The 12,208-nt window shown below is 40.0% G+C and overlaps 1 protein-coding gene across 2 annotated transcripts in view; it reads left to right on the top strand.

Annotated features, from left to right (window-relative positions):
• Cog5 (component of oligomeric golgi complex 5) overlaps positions 1–12,208 on the top strand; it is a 297,903-nt gene that overhangs the window by 4,741 nt on the left and 280,954 nt on the right. For both annotated transcript variants that reach the window (XM_039078121.2, NM_001398787.1), the window contains exons 2-5: positions 1,743–1,882; positions 6,291–6,348; positions 11,166–11,220; positions 11,749–11,818. In XM_039078121.2, coding sequence (XP_038934049.1) covers positions 1,743–1,882; positions 6,291–6,348; positions 11,166–11,220; positions 11,749–11,818 — 323 coding nt within the window. The remainder of the gene's footprint in view (positions 1–1,742; positions 1,883–6,290; positions 6,349–11,165; positions 11,221–11,748; positions 11,819–12,208) is intronic.

Raw genomic sequence — 12,208 nt, forward strand, 5'->3', positions numbered from 1 at the left:
GGATGGTTGAAAGGCATCCAAACCCACAGCCAGCTGGCTCAGAGAATTCCTGAAAATGTCACAGTTGGCTGTTAAAAGCTACTAGATACTAACTCAAGCATATTGCTGTGTAACAGATTCCTTTTCAGGGATTTAGAATCATTGTTGTAGAACTCAAACTGCCCTTGTTTGGCTTTAGAACACGCTAAGTAGCATACATGTTGAATATTTTGCATGTCTTACAGGCCTTTTATCAACCTGCCCTCCAGCCCTCCTTTGAAATTTCATCTGTCTTTCTTTTACATTTTCTGCCTAATGCATAATTCTGTTGTCTTTTTTTTACTAGACTTATTATTACCCTTGTCAAAGTATGTCATTTTGGCATTTGCTGTTGGTTAACCTGAGTGAAGCGACTTATATTTTCTGGGAGAATTCTTAATTCTGAGAAAAACTTGGCAAACTGGAAGAATATGTAATATTCAGAATAGGGTCAAAGTAGTAATATTTTATTACTTTAGCTTAAGAATAGTTTGAATATGAGACTAGTTAAGACTGTTTTGCTCTTAGCACTGTGATACTTTTAGATGACAGATTAATTCATTTGATCAGGATTGAGTACCTGCCATTGTCTGACCTTGTTCAGGCTCTAGAGAGATGGCATTAAAATAAATGTCTTCCCTTGGTGGTACATGTATTGTAATGAGTATATGCAAGGTCAATATATGGTTAGGAGTGTATAGCTCCAGCTTTAAGCAGGTTCTGTGTATCTTTTTTCTAGCATTTCATTTTTCTCATCTTTTTATTCAAGGATTTATGGATTCCTTATATATATATTTTAGAAAAGATACATCATGATTTCTTTTTCCATTATATTTGAACACATCTTCTCTATTCAATACTATCTATAAGTTAGTGTTTGCCTATTTCTATTCAAAATTTAGATTCATATTTAGATAAAAATTCATTAAAAATTTAGATTCCTGTTACAAAATCTATAACTATTTATGCACTGATTTAGACATACCTGAGGTAAGACATGCTATCAGTACTCAGTTTTTCTTAAGCATTGTTCAAACAATAATCTTATTTTCTTGGAAAAAAGGTTAGAGTTGATACTTGCAATTTTAATCTTTTATTCAGTGTTTTTCCTCCTTGTGAATCCCTTTAAAAGTAAGCATTTGGAAACACAGCTTTAATGCCAGCACTTAGGAGGCAGAGGCAGTGGATCTTTGAGTTCAAGGCTATCCTGGTTTTGAGTTCCAGGACAGCCAGGGCTATATAGAGAAACCATGTCTTGAAAACCCCAACCTATCCCAACCCTAGCCCAACCCCAACCCTCAACTCAACTCAACTCAAACCAGACCCAAATCAAACCCAATACAAAACAAAACTAAACAAACATAGCCGAGTGGTTCAGAGCCTGGCCACAGCAGCTATGCTTTCTGTACTAGAATTCCAGACAGTGACATTGGAAACAGTGCATGCCTGATTTGCACCCCTGACATGGGGGAAGTGATAGTTTTCCCACACATCAGGACTGTGGGGATTGAAGGAGCCAGTAACTGGAGCATAGTACACTCTTGTGAGTATTATCATTTCTGTTCTTCTGCAACCTGCTCCAGTTCATGTCCAATGTTCTAGGAAGCATCTACAACATTGCCTAGTGCGTAGGTCTCAAAACATGCTAATAATGACCAGAACTGACCTGCTGTTTGATACCCAGTGTCACAGAGTTGATGAGCTTCCCTTTGTTTTTTTTCTAGACTGCTACAGTGAATTTTTGAGTGAAGACTTTGATGTAAAAACGTACACTTCACAATCTATTCATCAAGCTGTAATTGCTGAGCAACTGGCAAAGCTTGCCCAAGGGATCAGTCAGCTGGATAAAGAGCTACACCTACAGGTAACATAGTCTTCTGGGACAAAACGGTTCTTCAGCTGCAGGTGACAGTTTGTCATTTTTGTCACCACATCATTGTTAAAACTAAATGTTCATTTCCAGCATCTCTTAATTACATCTTTGCAAGTTTTCTGTGAGCTACTTTTTATTAGTTGAAAACAAGTTGACTTACCTTTCTGGAATCATTTATTCTTTCTGTTTATTACCTGAATGTTTTTAAAGTAAATGTTTTCAGGAAGGGAAAATAGGATACCTTTGATAATGATAACAGAAAATGGAGTTGTAGTAGTATAAAAGTTTGAATAAGGAAAATCGGGATGTGGCACGGTCAGTGTTTCCATTTTATTAAATATAAAATGTAATATTTGCTGAAATTATAGAAAGAGGGTAAGTGTTGTAATAAGTAGAGCACATATAAACATTAGGAGATGAGGCCAACCTTAAGTGTGCAGTTATAATTGACTTTCTTATCACTTTCTGTCTTTAAGAAATACTGTCCTTGAGGTGACTAAGGAGAAATTGCAGTAGATAAACTTAAAGGCCTCTCCTTTTGTAATGGGTGACTTTTGTGGGATTGCTCTATGACCTACTTCTTTGTTGGCTTCTTTGTTGTAGCACTGGGGATTGAGCATAGCCACTTACACATGCCGGGCCAGCACCCTGCCGACTGAGTTTAATCCCAGTCCCAATATACTTCTATATTGCTTTTTCTTAACGTATAGAATAGAGTTTACTCAGGACATGGGGAGAGGGGTTGAGAGAGGGCAGTAGGACAGAGAAAGGCAGGGGGGGGAGGGAGGGAGAAAGGAGGAAGGGAAGGAGGGAGAGAGAGAGAGAGAGAGACAGAGACAGAGACAGAGACAGAGACAGAGACAGAGACAGAGAGACAGAGGAGTAGGGGCCAGCTAGCCATGAGGACATGGAGAGAGGGGGAGGAAAATGGGGAGAGAGGGGGAGCAGGGGCAAGAGGAGAGAGCAAGAGAGTAAAAGAGAGTCTATATTGCTTTTTTTCTGAATAGTTATTGAAGAAACACTTAGATGAACGAACAGATTTGTAAATAAGTGAACTCTTTACAGTTAAGTCCAGATCTGTTATAGCATGAGACTCTCTCATTTAACGTTTTGTGCTTAGTTTCTTTCTTAGTGAAAAATTAACTTAGAAGAATTGTGGTGACTTTTAAGGTCACTTCAACCTTAAAATTCTCATTACTCGTTTAGAACACAAATATTTAGAAGACAGTTAATGTCAGCCTTTGTCTTAGGCTATCAGATAGAGAAATGAAAACACATTCCTTGGTTCTTCATAGACTCTGGGATTAGTGATAGATAAAGACAGGAGTAACTGCCAAATGAAGCCTGTTTTTACATAGAATGGTACAGGTGTTTTGCAGGTACAGGGGAAGTTATGCTTAAATTCTGCATAGAGTTTCAGGGGATAGGTTTTTCAAGAGGCTCTCAAGATTTTGTCTCCCTTTTACACTTGGTATTTTTCTTCTTTCATGCAGTACCTCAGTTGTAGGAATTGATGAGAATTTAAAATTAACACTCCTTAGAAGGACAAATTTTATCTATCTGCCGATCTGTCAGTCTGTCTATTTATAGATAAGTGAGGTCAAAGTCTCTGAGTTCTAGTGTGAGAGCTGAACCTGTTACAATTTTTTAGAAGCAAAATTTGGATAATGCTCATCAAATAAAAGAATGAAAGAATGTGATTAAAATAATGGAAACATCAGTGACATGATTAAACTCCAAAAGACTCATTACTTGTCATCCATTAGGCCTTAACATAGGAACTAGACTTGACGGTAGGTATTGAGAGAGAGGCCCTAACAAGTGGTTGTTTGTGGAGTTGTAGGTGAACAGAAAGCTGTTGAGCTGAAGAAAGCAGCATAGCTGTAGGACAGAGTGCTGTCTCCTGTGTCACTGCTAAGAGTTTGATGCTAGATGCTGTGACTAAACACTGGACAGTCAGTACGGTTTCCTCCGCTGTCTGTACATCTTAGGTCACTGCTCACTAGCTGAAACAAATAGGAAGGTAGCTTTTACCTTTCTTTTATCTTCTGCATCTATTGAAAAGTCATCTGATTGGCAGCAAGGAAGTATATGAAAGGGGTAAATTTTAGCTTTTCAGACTTCCCAAATTATCACAAAAAATAAAGGAGAATAGAAAATTAAAAGAAAATTATTCTTGTTGAGATGCATTCACTGATGACCATATAAATAATCTGGAGAAAATTTAGTCTTGTGATGGCAACTTTTCTACTGCCGAAACAAAGCCCCCCAGAGGTTATAATAGAGATGATTGAACCTGGGGGTCGTGGTTTCAGAGGGTGAGAGCCCATGCCCACTATGGCAGGGAGCATGGCAACAGGCAGGCTGGTGCTGCAGTAGCTTAGAGCTTACGTCTGCTGTACAGGCATCAGGCAGGGAGGGGCTAGCTGGGAATTGTGTGGCTTTAGAAACCTCAGAGCCTACCCCCAGTGACAAACCTCCTCAAACAAGACCACACCTCTTTCCCAAACAGCTCTACCAACAGGGTTGGACCAAGTATTAAAATAAGTGAGCCTTTGAAGATAAGAGACAAAGAAAAGGTTATGCTTGTATGAGGTGGTTGTGATGGGAAGAGAGAACAAGTTTTATATTTAAAATGATATAAAATGAAGGCTATTGAATGCTATGGAGTGACAGTGTTTTCCAGAAGAGGCCAAAGAGAAGGAACCCGTGAGTGGGTCTTTGCTGAGGAGGAACTTTAGTACACAGGCTAGGGGGAGAGCTTCCTACTCTTGAGAGGATGCAGAATCATTATTGGTGTTGGCTGTCACACGGCGAACCCCAAGAGTGTGTTTTTTTTTTTTTTTTTAGGAATTATGGTGTAGCTCAGATTAAATAAAGTCAACCATGGGTCAAGAGGCAGAGCAAGCAACCAGCTGACAGGAAGTGAATGTAGGATTATTAAGAAAAAAAAAACAAAGTCAGAGGGAATCAGGAGGATGAATGATAGAGACATGGACAGGAAGTAGAAGGGAGAGACTGAGTTTGAAGGAGGTTATTTGAGACAGTGTGGGAGAGGAGATTCTTGGTGGGACATTGGCTGAGGGGCAAGGTCAGCTAAATGTTTTTTCTGCTTAGCAGAGTGCTTTCTCTGAACCAGCAGTTTTTTACCCCAGCATTTGGCTCCTGAGTCTTCATTGGTAAACCGAACAATTGAGATTTTGTTAAAAAACAATACATTAGGATTTCTACAGTATTACGAGTATTTGCATGATTTCTTTTTATTTTATTTATCTTCATTTTATGTGTGTGCATGCTTTGTATGTATGTGTACCATTTATGTGCCTAGTATCTGTGGAGGCCTGAAGAAGGTGTTGGTGTCCATGGACCTGGAGTTACAAACAGTTGTTAGCCTCTATATGGATGCTGGGAATTGAACCTGGGTCTTCTGTAAGAACAACATCTGAACCAATTCTTTAGCCTCATTGCATGATTTCTTAATGTACCAAGGAATTTCTTACATGTGCTCTTTCCATGCCTCCCCCTTTGGGTTTTATCTATCCACATTCCCCTAATTTCCGCCAAAATGTCAATCTTCCAAAGGGAAAAGGGCTTTTTGTGACACAGGGAAGTTGACACAGGGAGCTATCTGGCGTTAGATAGCTGCTGAGAGCTTTAGTTTCTAGGATATAGGTTTGATGATGCTGAATGAAGTCCAAGAACAAAGACAAGCTTAATTCCAAAAGTGTTCTTCAAAGGGCAAGCAGAGGAAAGCAATGGCTTTATCATAGTTTGCACAATTCTACTTAATGTAGTTAGGGAAGTGGAGAGTCTGCTATGACCCAAGTTTGCATTTTCCTAGATCATATGTTGCAACTTGATTTTTTTTTTTACTGCTGGGGATTGAACCCAGGACCTCATGTATACCAGACATGTACTTCCCCAAATAAGCTACAACCTCATATATTCCTATGTTCATATACTGAAACAACTCCCAGTGTGATAGTCGGAGAGGTAGCAGAACTCCAAGGAGATTGTTCCTCCTTCCTCCATATCAGGACATCGTCACTGGTGATGAATGGATACTGAGTTTGTTAATACTTGACCTTGGACTTTTAGCCTTCAGAACTGTGATAATGAGTCTCTTGTTTGTATGTTACCTAGGCTGTGATATATTACTTTGTTACACCCCAGAGATACTGAGGCAGGGTTAGCACTGTATCTTTTTGCTCTGACCTGAACTTTTACAGTACGTGCTTTTGCCATAACCCATCTCAAACAAATCTCATGACTTGCATGTGCATATGCATTTGTATGTATAGTATCTCTTCCCTTTATATACCAAGGAAGATCTTGGATTCTACCCTGTGGTGACAAAATAGTCAGAGCAAATGCTGATTTTTCATTCTTAATTTTTCAGGTTGTTGCAAGACATGAAGATTTACTGGCACAAGCAACTGGGATTGAATCTTTGGAAGGTATAGTCTCACTATCTCTCACTTAGCTGGGGCCAGGTCAGGGACCCACAGGCTTTTTGGGCTTGAGGGCTGGCTAGAACGTACTTTTAGATTTTGTTGGCCATACAGACTGTGCTGTAGACACCGATCTCTTCCAGAAATATGTAAAGCAACCAACAGGTAATGTGAAAACAGACAAGTGGCTGGCTATGTTCCAGGAACACTTAAAACTTCTTACCTGTTCAGATCCCTGCTTGAAAAAGTTACCTTTGCTGTGCTTCAGTTTTCCTATGTGTGCCACAGAAGTACTAGTGTGTGCCCAAGTGGTATTGTGTTAAGGGTTAAATGATTGAGGAAATGGCTAAAGTAGGCTTGCTATAAGCTTAGTTAATTAAAACAGTCAAAAAAATGAGCCTTCTTAGAATAGGCAGTGGAAGTGGGTATGAATTTTTATGTATTTTTTTCTTTCTTTGATATTCTTAGCAGTGGGAGTATAGTAGACAAATAACACATCGTGACTCGTGTTTGACTAAATGATTTATGAACTTTGCATTTTTCCTGATAAATTCCATAAGTATGAGATGTTTCTACTATGTTTTTCATTATCGCTTGCTGTCTCAGTTAGGCTCTCTATTCCTGTGATAAAAAACCATGACCAGCTCTTGCTGTCTCAGTTAAGCTTTCTATCCCTGTGATAAAAGACCATGGCCAGCTCTTGCGCTCTTCTCTTGCTCTCCTCCCCTCCTTCCCCTGTCTCCTCTCTCCCTATCCCCCTCTCCATGTACTCATGGCCCACTTGTAGTCCTTGCGCCCCCTTTCTCTTTCTTTCTTTGCCTTTTTCAGTTTCTACTTCCCTTCTCCATGCCCCCAATAAACCCTATTCTATACCAAAAAAAAAAAAAAAAGACCATGACCAAAAGTAATTTGAGAAGAAGGGTTTATTTCAGCTAAGAATTCTCAATTCCCTCTCTGACACTGATGGACAGGAACTCAGGCAGGTTCTGAGGCAGGAGCCATGGAGGAGTGCTGTTCTGTTACTGTGTTTCAGCTGCTTGCCTTGTTCTCCATGCCTCACTCCATTTGCTTTCTTATACACCTCAGGACCACCTGTCAAGGAATGGTGCCATCCACTGTGGACAGAGATCACTAAGCATTAATCAAGAAAATGCCCTTCAGACTTCATACAGCCAGCATGAAGGCACATTCAGCTCTTCCCACATAACTCTAGCTCGTGTCAGACTGACAAAACCAACCAAGACACTTGTGTTTGGATAACTACTATTAATCATACATCCAGAGAAAGTTAAATGATGATGTTGATGTGATACTCTAACAGTATTTCTTATTGTGTCAAAAAAAAAATAAAAAAGGGCTTACTTCAGAAACTCTGGTTTATAAAGCACCTTATGAAAGAATTTAGTATTTAGGGAAATGATAGTTTGATTGTTAATTTGAAAACCTGTGCTACATTCTTGAAGAAGTTAAGAGTCCTTAAGTACTGGTCTAATGTTGGAAATTACATTTTAATCTCTTAATTTTTTTATGAGTTTCTAAGAACAGTAATATTTTAATGGTAGTTTTGAAAATAAATAGTATAGTTTTGACTTGTGAAATGACATAGTACATTGATTAGGCTTGTCATTATAATAGAATACTTCTCATTATGTTTTTAATCATTTAAATTTTTTTAATCTCATTAATTTTTTGAGGCTGCCCAGAAACTCATTGTGTAGACTGAGCTTACTTCAAACTCACAGAGATCCACTTGCCTCTGTCTCCAGAGTGCTGGGATTCAAGGAGTGGGCTATCACACTCAGGCTCATTATGGCTTTCCTATGTGTATATTTTTATAAAGTGCTTGCTTTTCCCAGGATACTTTTCTTCTGATTGTGAGTCTTAGCCTTTAAAGGCTGAGCTATCTCTTTAGTCCTTTTCTCAGAATTAATTTTTTTCTATTTATTTATTTACTTATTTATTTAATTTATTTTTTCATTCATTCATTTTATATCTAGATTGCAGCCCTTGCCTCTTGCTGGTCTGCCCCTCACACAGCCCATCTCCCTTCCCCACTCTCTATCAACTCTGAGAATGGGGAGGCTCCCCTGGGTATCAATCCACACTGGCACATCAAGTCACTGCAGGACTAGGCACTGAGGCCAGACAAGACAGCCCAGTTGGGTGAACAGGCAGGCAACAAAGTCATGGATAGCCCCTCACTCCACCCCAGCTCTAGTTGCTGGGGACCCACACGAAGACCAGACTGTACATCTGTTCCATATATGTGGGGGACCTAGGTCAAGTCCATGCTTCCTTTTTCATTGGTGGCTCAGTTTCTGAGAGCCACCCAAGGCTGAAGGTTAGTTTACTCTGCTGATCTTCTTGTAGAGTCCCTATCCCCTTCCAGTTCCATAATTCCCACTCCACCCCCTCCCCACCCCGACTCTTCCACAAGACTCCCGAGCTCCATGTAATGTGATGCTATGATGTGCTTGCAGACAGGAGCCTAGCATGGTCTACCAACAGCTGACTGAGACAGATGCAAATACAGCCAACCATTGTACTGAGGTCAGGGACTCTATAGAAGAGTTAGGAGACGGACTGAAGGAACTGAACGGGGTGGCAACCCCATAGGAAGACCAACAGAGTCAACTTAACTCGGACCCCTAGGAGCTCTCAGAGACTAAGCCACCAACTGAAGAGCATACATGGACTGGTCCAAGGCCCCTCGCACATATGTAGCAGACAGCTACCTTATCTGGCTTCAGTGAGAGAGGAAATACCTAATCTTGTAGAGAGTTGAGGCCCCAGGGAAGGGCCATCACCCTCTCAATTCTTTTTAATGGTTACAGTATTGAAAACACCATTAGCACTGGTAATGGTAAATAGGTAAACTAGGACTGGTTCAGTGGTAAACAGATTATCTAATGTGTGACACCCTGGGTTTAACCCCTTCATTGTGAAGCCCTTATATCTATGCCCATTTATGCATATATCTACACACACACACACACACACACACACACACACACACACACACACACACACTAGCATAGGATGTATTTCAAAACACTCAATTAGAATGTTTTTTTTTGTTTTGTTTTTTTTTGTTTTTTTGAACAGCATGTTTAGAATGTTTTTTGAGATGCTGAAAAGTATACTAAGAAAATTTAATCATTAATCATAACTTCATCATCTTTCCCCCTATATTTGAAAAAATTTTGTAAGTAGTTTAGAGGTATAGTTATTTGACCCATTTTAAAGGGGAATAAATTCAGTAGTTCATTTAGTTAATTAAAGGACAATTGAGTACTTGTTTGATGCTGGGTATATATAAGTAATAGACAAAAACCACTGTCCTTAGGAAACAATGTTTATTTCAGATAGTGAAGTTAATTAAAAAATGTACAAATAGAAAATCAGACATTTTAAACTCCTACAAAGAAAACCCATTAAGTAAAATAATTATAGGGGGTGGGGAACCCTGTTACTTTTAATGGTCAGAGAAGTCTTTCTGAAAAGATAGTATTTTGAGCTGAAATCTGAAGGGTAAGAAGGAACTGCCCTGTGAAGATGGAGAGAAACTGTTGACAACTTAGGAACAGTGGAGCAGAAATTAACTTGGTGTGTCTCAGGGTTAGAAGCAAGGCCTCATGACTTCTGTGAATGACTGTAGTGAACGAGGGAGAGAATGACAGAAGAATTTGCTCTAATTTTATTTTGAATGCAGGAGTAAACCATTATAGAGTTCAAATCAGAGTGTTGTATGGCAAGGTTAGCATTGTAAGTAGTTTTCCCTGCTGGCTCTACAGGCGACAGCACCGGTAGGGTAGTGAGGTTGGTGGTGCCTTCAGTTAGTATGGTGGATAGAAAAACAGTTGATGGGAGTAAAACTGAAGCAGACCTGAGAGGATTCATCAAGGTGTCGAAGGGCTGAGAAAAGGCACCACAGTGGTTCTTTGAAGTTGGCCTGCTAAGCTGGATGTGAGTTATTGGGATGGGGCAGATTGCACAGGATTATGACCCGGCAGGTGTGGGACGTTGTGGAAATCACCTTTGACATAGTCCATTTGACAGGAGAGGATTTAGGGCTGGAGGTTGTGTGTCTACATAGGAAGATACAATGACGATCTTTTCACCCCCTTTATATATGTATATGTAAGTTAAGTCCATTTTCATGGAAAAGGTAGCATTTCAACGTTGGCATTGAAAGAAGTCCTTGAAAGGATGTAGGTGAAAAGGTGACCGAAGTGAAGGCTTGAGAGAGACATTGACTAGAGGGACAGTGGGAGGCCTGGATTCCACGGCCTCAAGGACACGAGCTGGGCTGTAGCTTTAACACAGGAGCGAAGAGGGTACTATGGAAGGAAGGGTTCCAAGCAAGAATTCAATTTGAACTTTTAAATGTCACCTAATGGTTTAAAAAAAATAATTGTAGCAAATATGTCTAACATTAATTTTCCATACAGTTTAAAATGTAAACAAGCATCAAGAGTCTAATTGAGCAGTGCCCAGTGCATTTCCATCTTGTGCAGCCCTCAGCACTGTCTAGTTCTGAAGCTTCTTCACCGTGCAAAGGAGGAATCTGTAGGCAGGGAGTAGGCATACCTAGTTTCCTGTCGGGCTTCTGTCATGGGCTGGGTGGGTATCAGAGATTGGAGGGTAGAGGCTAGTTGTCCGCTTTTATAACTGAACATGGAAGTTATATTGATTGCTTGCCTCAATGATAGAAAAACATTAAGATTATATTTATGTAAATTTTTGTGCTTGATTTTTTTTTTTTTGGTCCAGTGTAAATCTTGCAAATTCATAAAGCCTATAAGAGTTGTTGTCTTTCCTAGGTGTTCTTCAGATGATGCAGACGAGAATTGGAGCTTTACAGGGTGCTGTTGATAGGTACTATTGTTGACTTTATAAATGTATAAGATAAAACTATTTCTAGCCATTATATATATATGTGTGTATGTATATCTATATCTATCTATCTGTATGTATGTATGTATGTATGTATGTATGTATGTATGTATGTATGTATGTGTTTTAAGATTATTTGTGTTTGAATGTAGTATATAAGTGTGCATGTGGCACCTGGAGTATATGTGTGTGGGTGTGTGCATAGAGGTCAAAGGTCGATGTCAGATGTCCTGTATCACTCTCTACCTATTCCCTTGAGAACGAGGCTCTCAAACTTGGAGTGAGGATGCTGGTCAGCTAGCCCTAGCAATCCTCCTGTCTTCCCTTTGTGTGGCATGAGGATACAGGTTTAAGCATAGCCATCCCAGCATTTTATATAGATGCTGGGTTCTGAAGTCAGATCTTCATCCTTATACAGCAAACATTCTTAGACACTGAGCCATCTCCAGTCTCTCACTGATGCTTTGAAATTGATTTTATTCTCACTCTTGTTTACTTTTTTGGTCTTAGGATGAAATCAAAAATTGTTGAGCCATACAATAAAATAGTAGCCCGTACTGCACAGCTGGCAAGGCTTCAGGTAGGTAATCACATCTGCTGCTTCTTTTTTTTAAACTTACTTTTACAACCCACCGTAGTTTCCCCTCCCTCCTCTCCTTCCAGTTCCTCCCTTCAACCTCTCCTTCCCCCTCGACCCATCCCATCCGTTCTCCTCCCTTTCCTCAGCAAAGGGCAGGGCTCCATGGATCTCAATCTCAAATATACCAAGTTGCATGAGTCTAGGAAACTCCCTCTTTTATTAAGGCTGGGCGTGCCAGTCCAGTAGGAGGAAAGGGTCCCAAAGGCAGGCAGGCAACAGAGTGAGAGATAACCTCTGCTCCCACTATTAGGAGTCCCACAAGAAGACCAAGCTACACAACTATTAGGTATGTGTAGAGGGCCTTGGCCAGTCTTATGTAGGCTCCCTGGT

The sequence above is a fragment of the Rattus norvegicus genome, chromosome 6, assembly GCF_036323735.1.
Source record: "Rattus norvegicus strain BN/NHsdMcwi chromosome 6, GRCr8, whole genome shotgun sequence".
Taxonomy (NCBI): domain Eukaryota; kingdom Metazoa; phylum Chordata; class Mammalia; order Rodentia; family Muridae; genus Rattus; species Rattus norvegicus.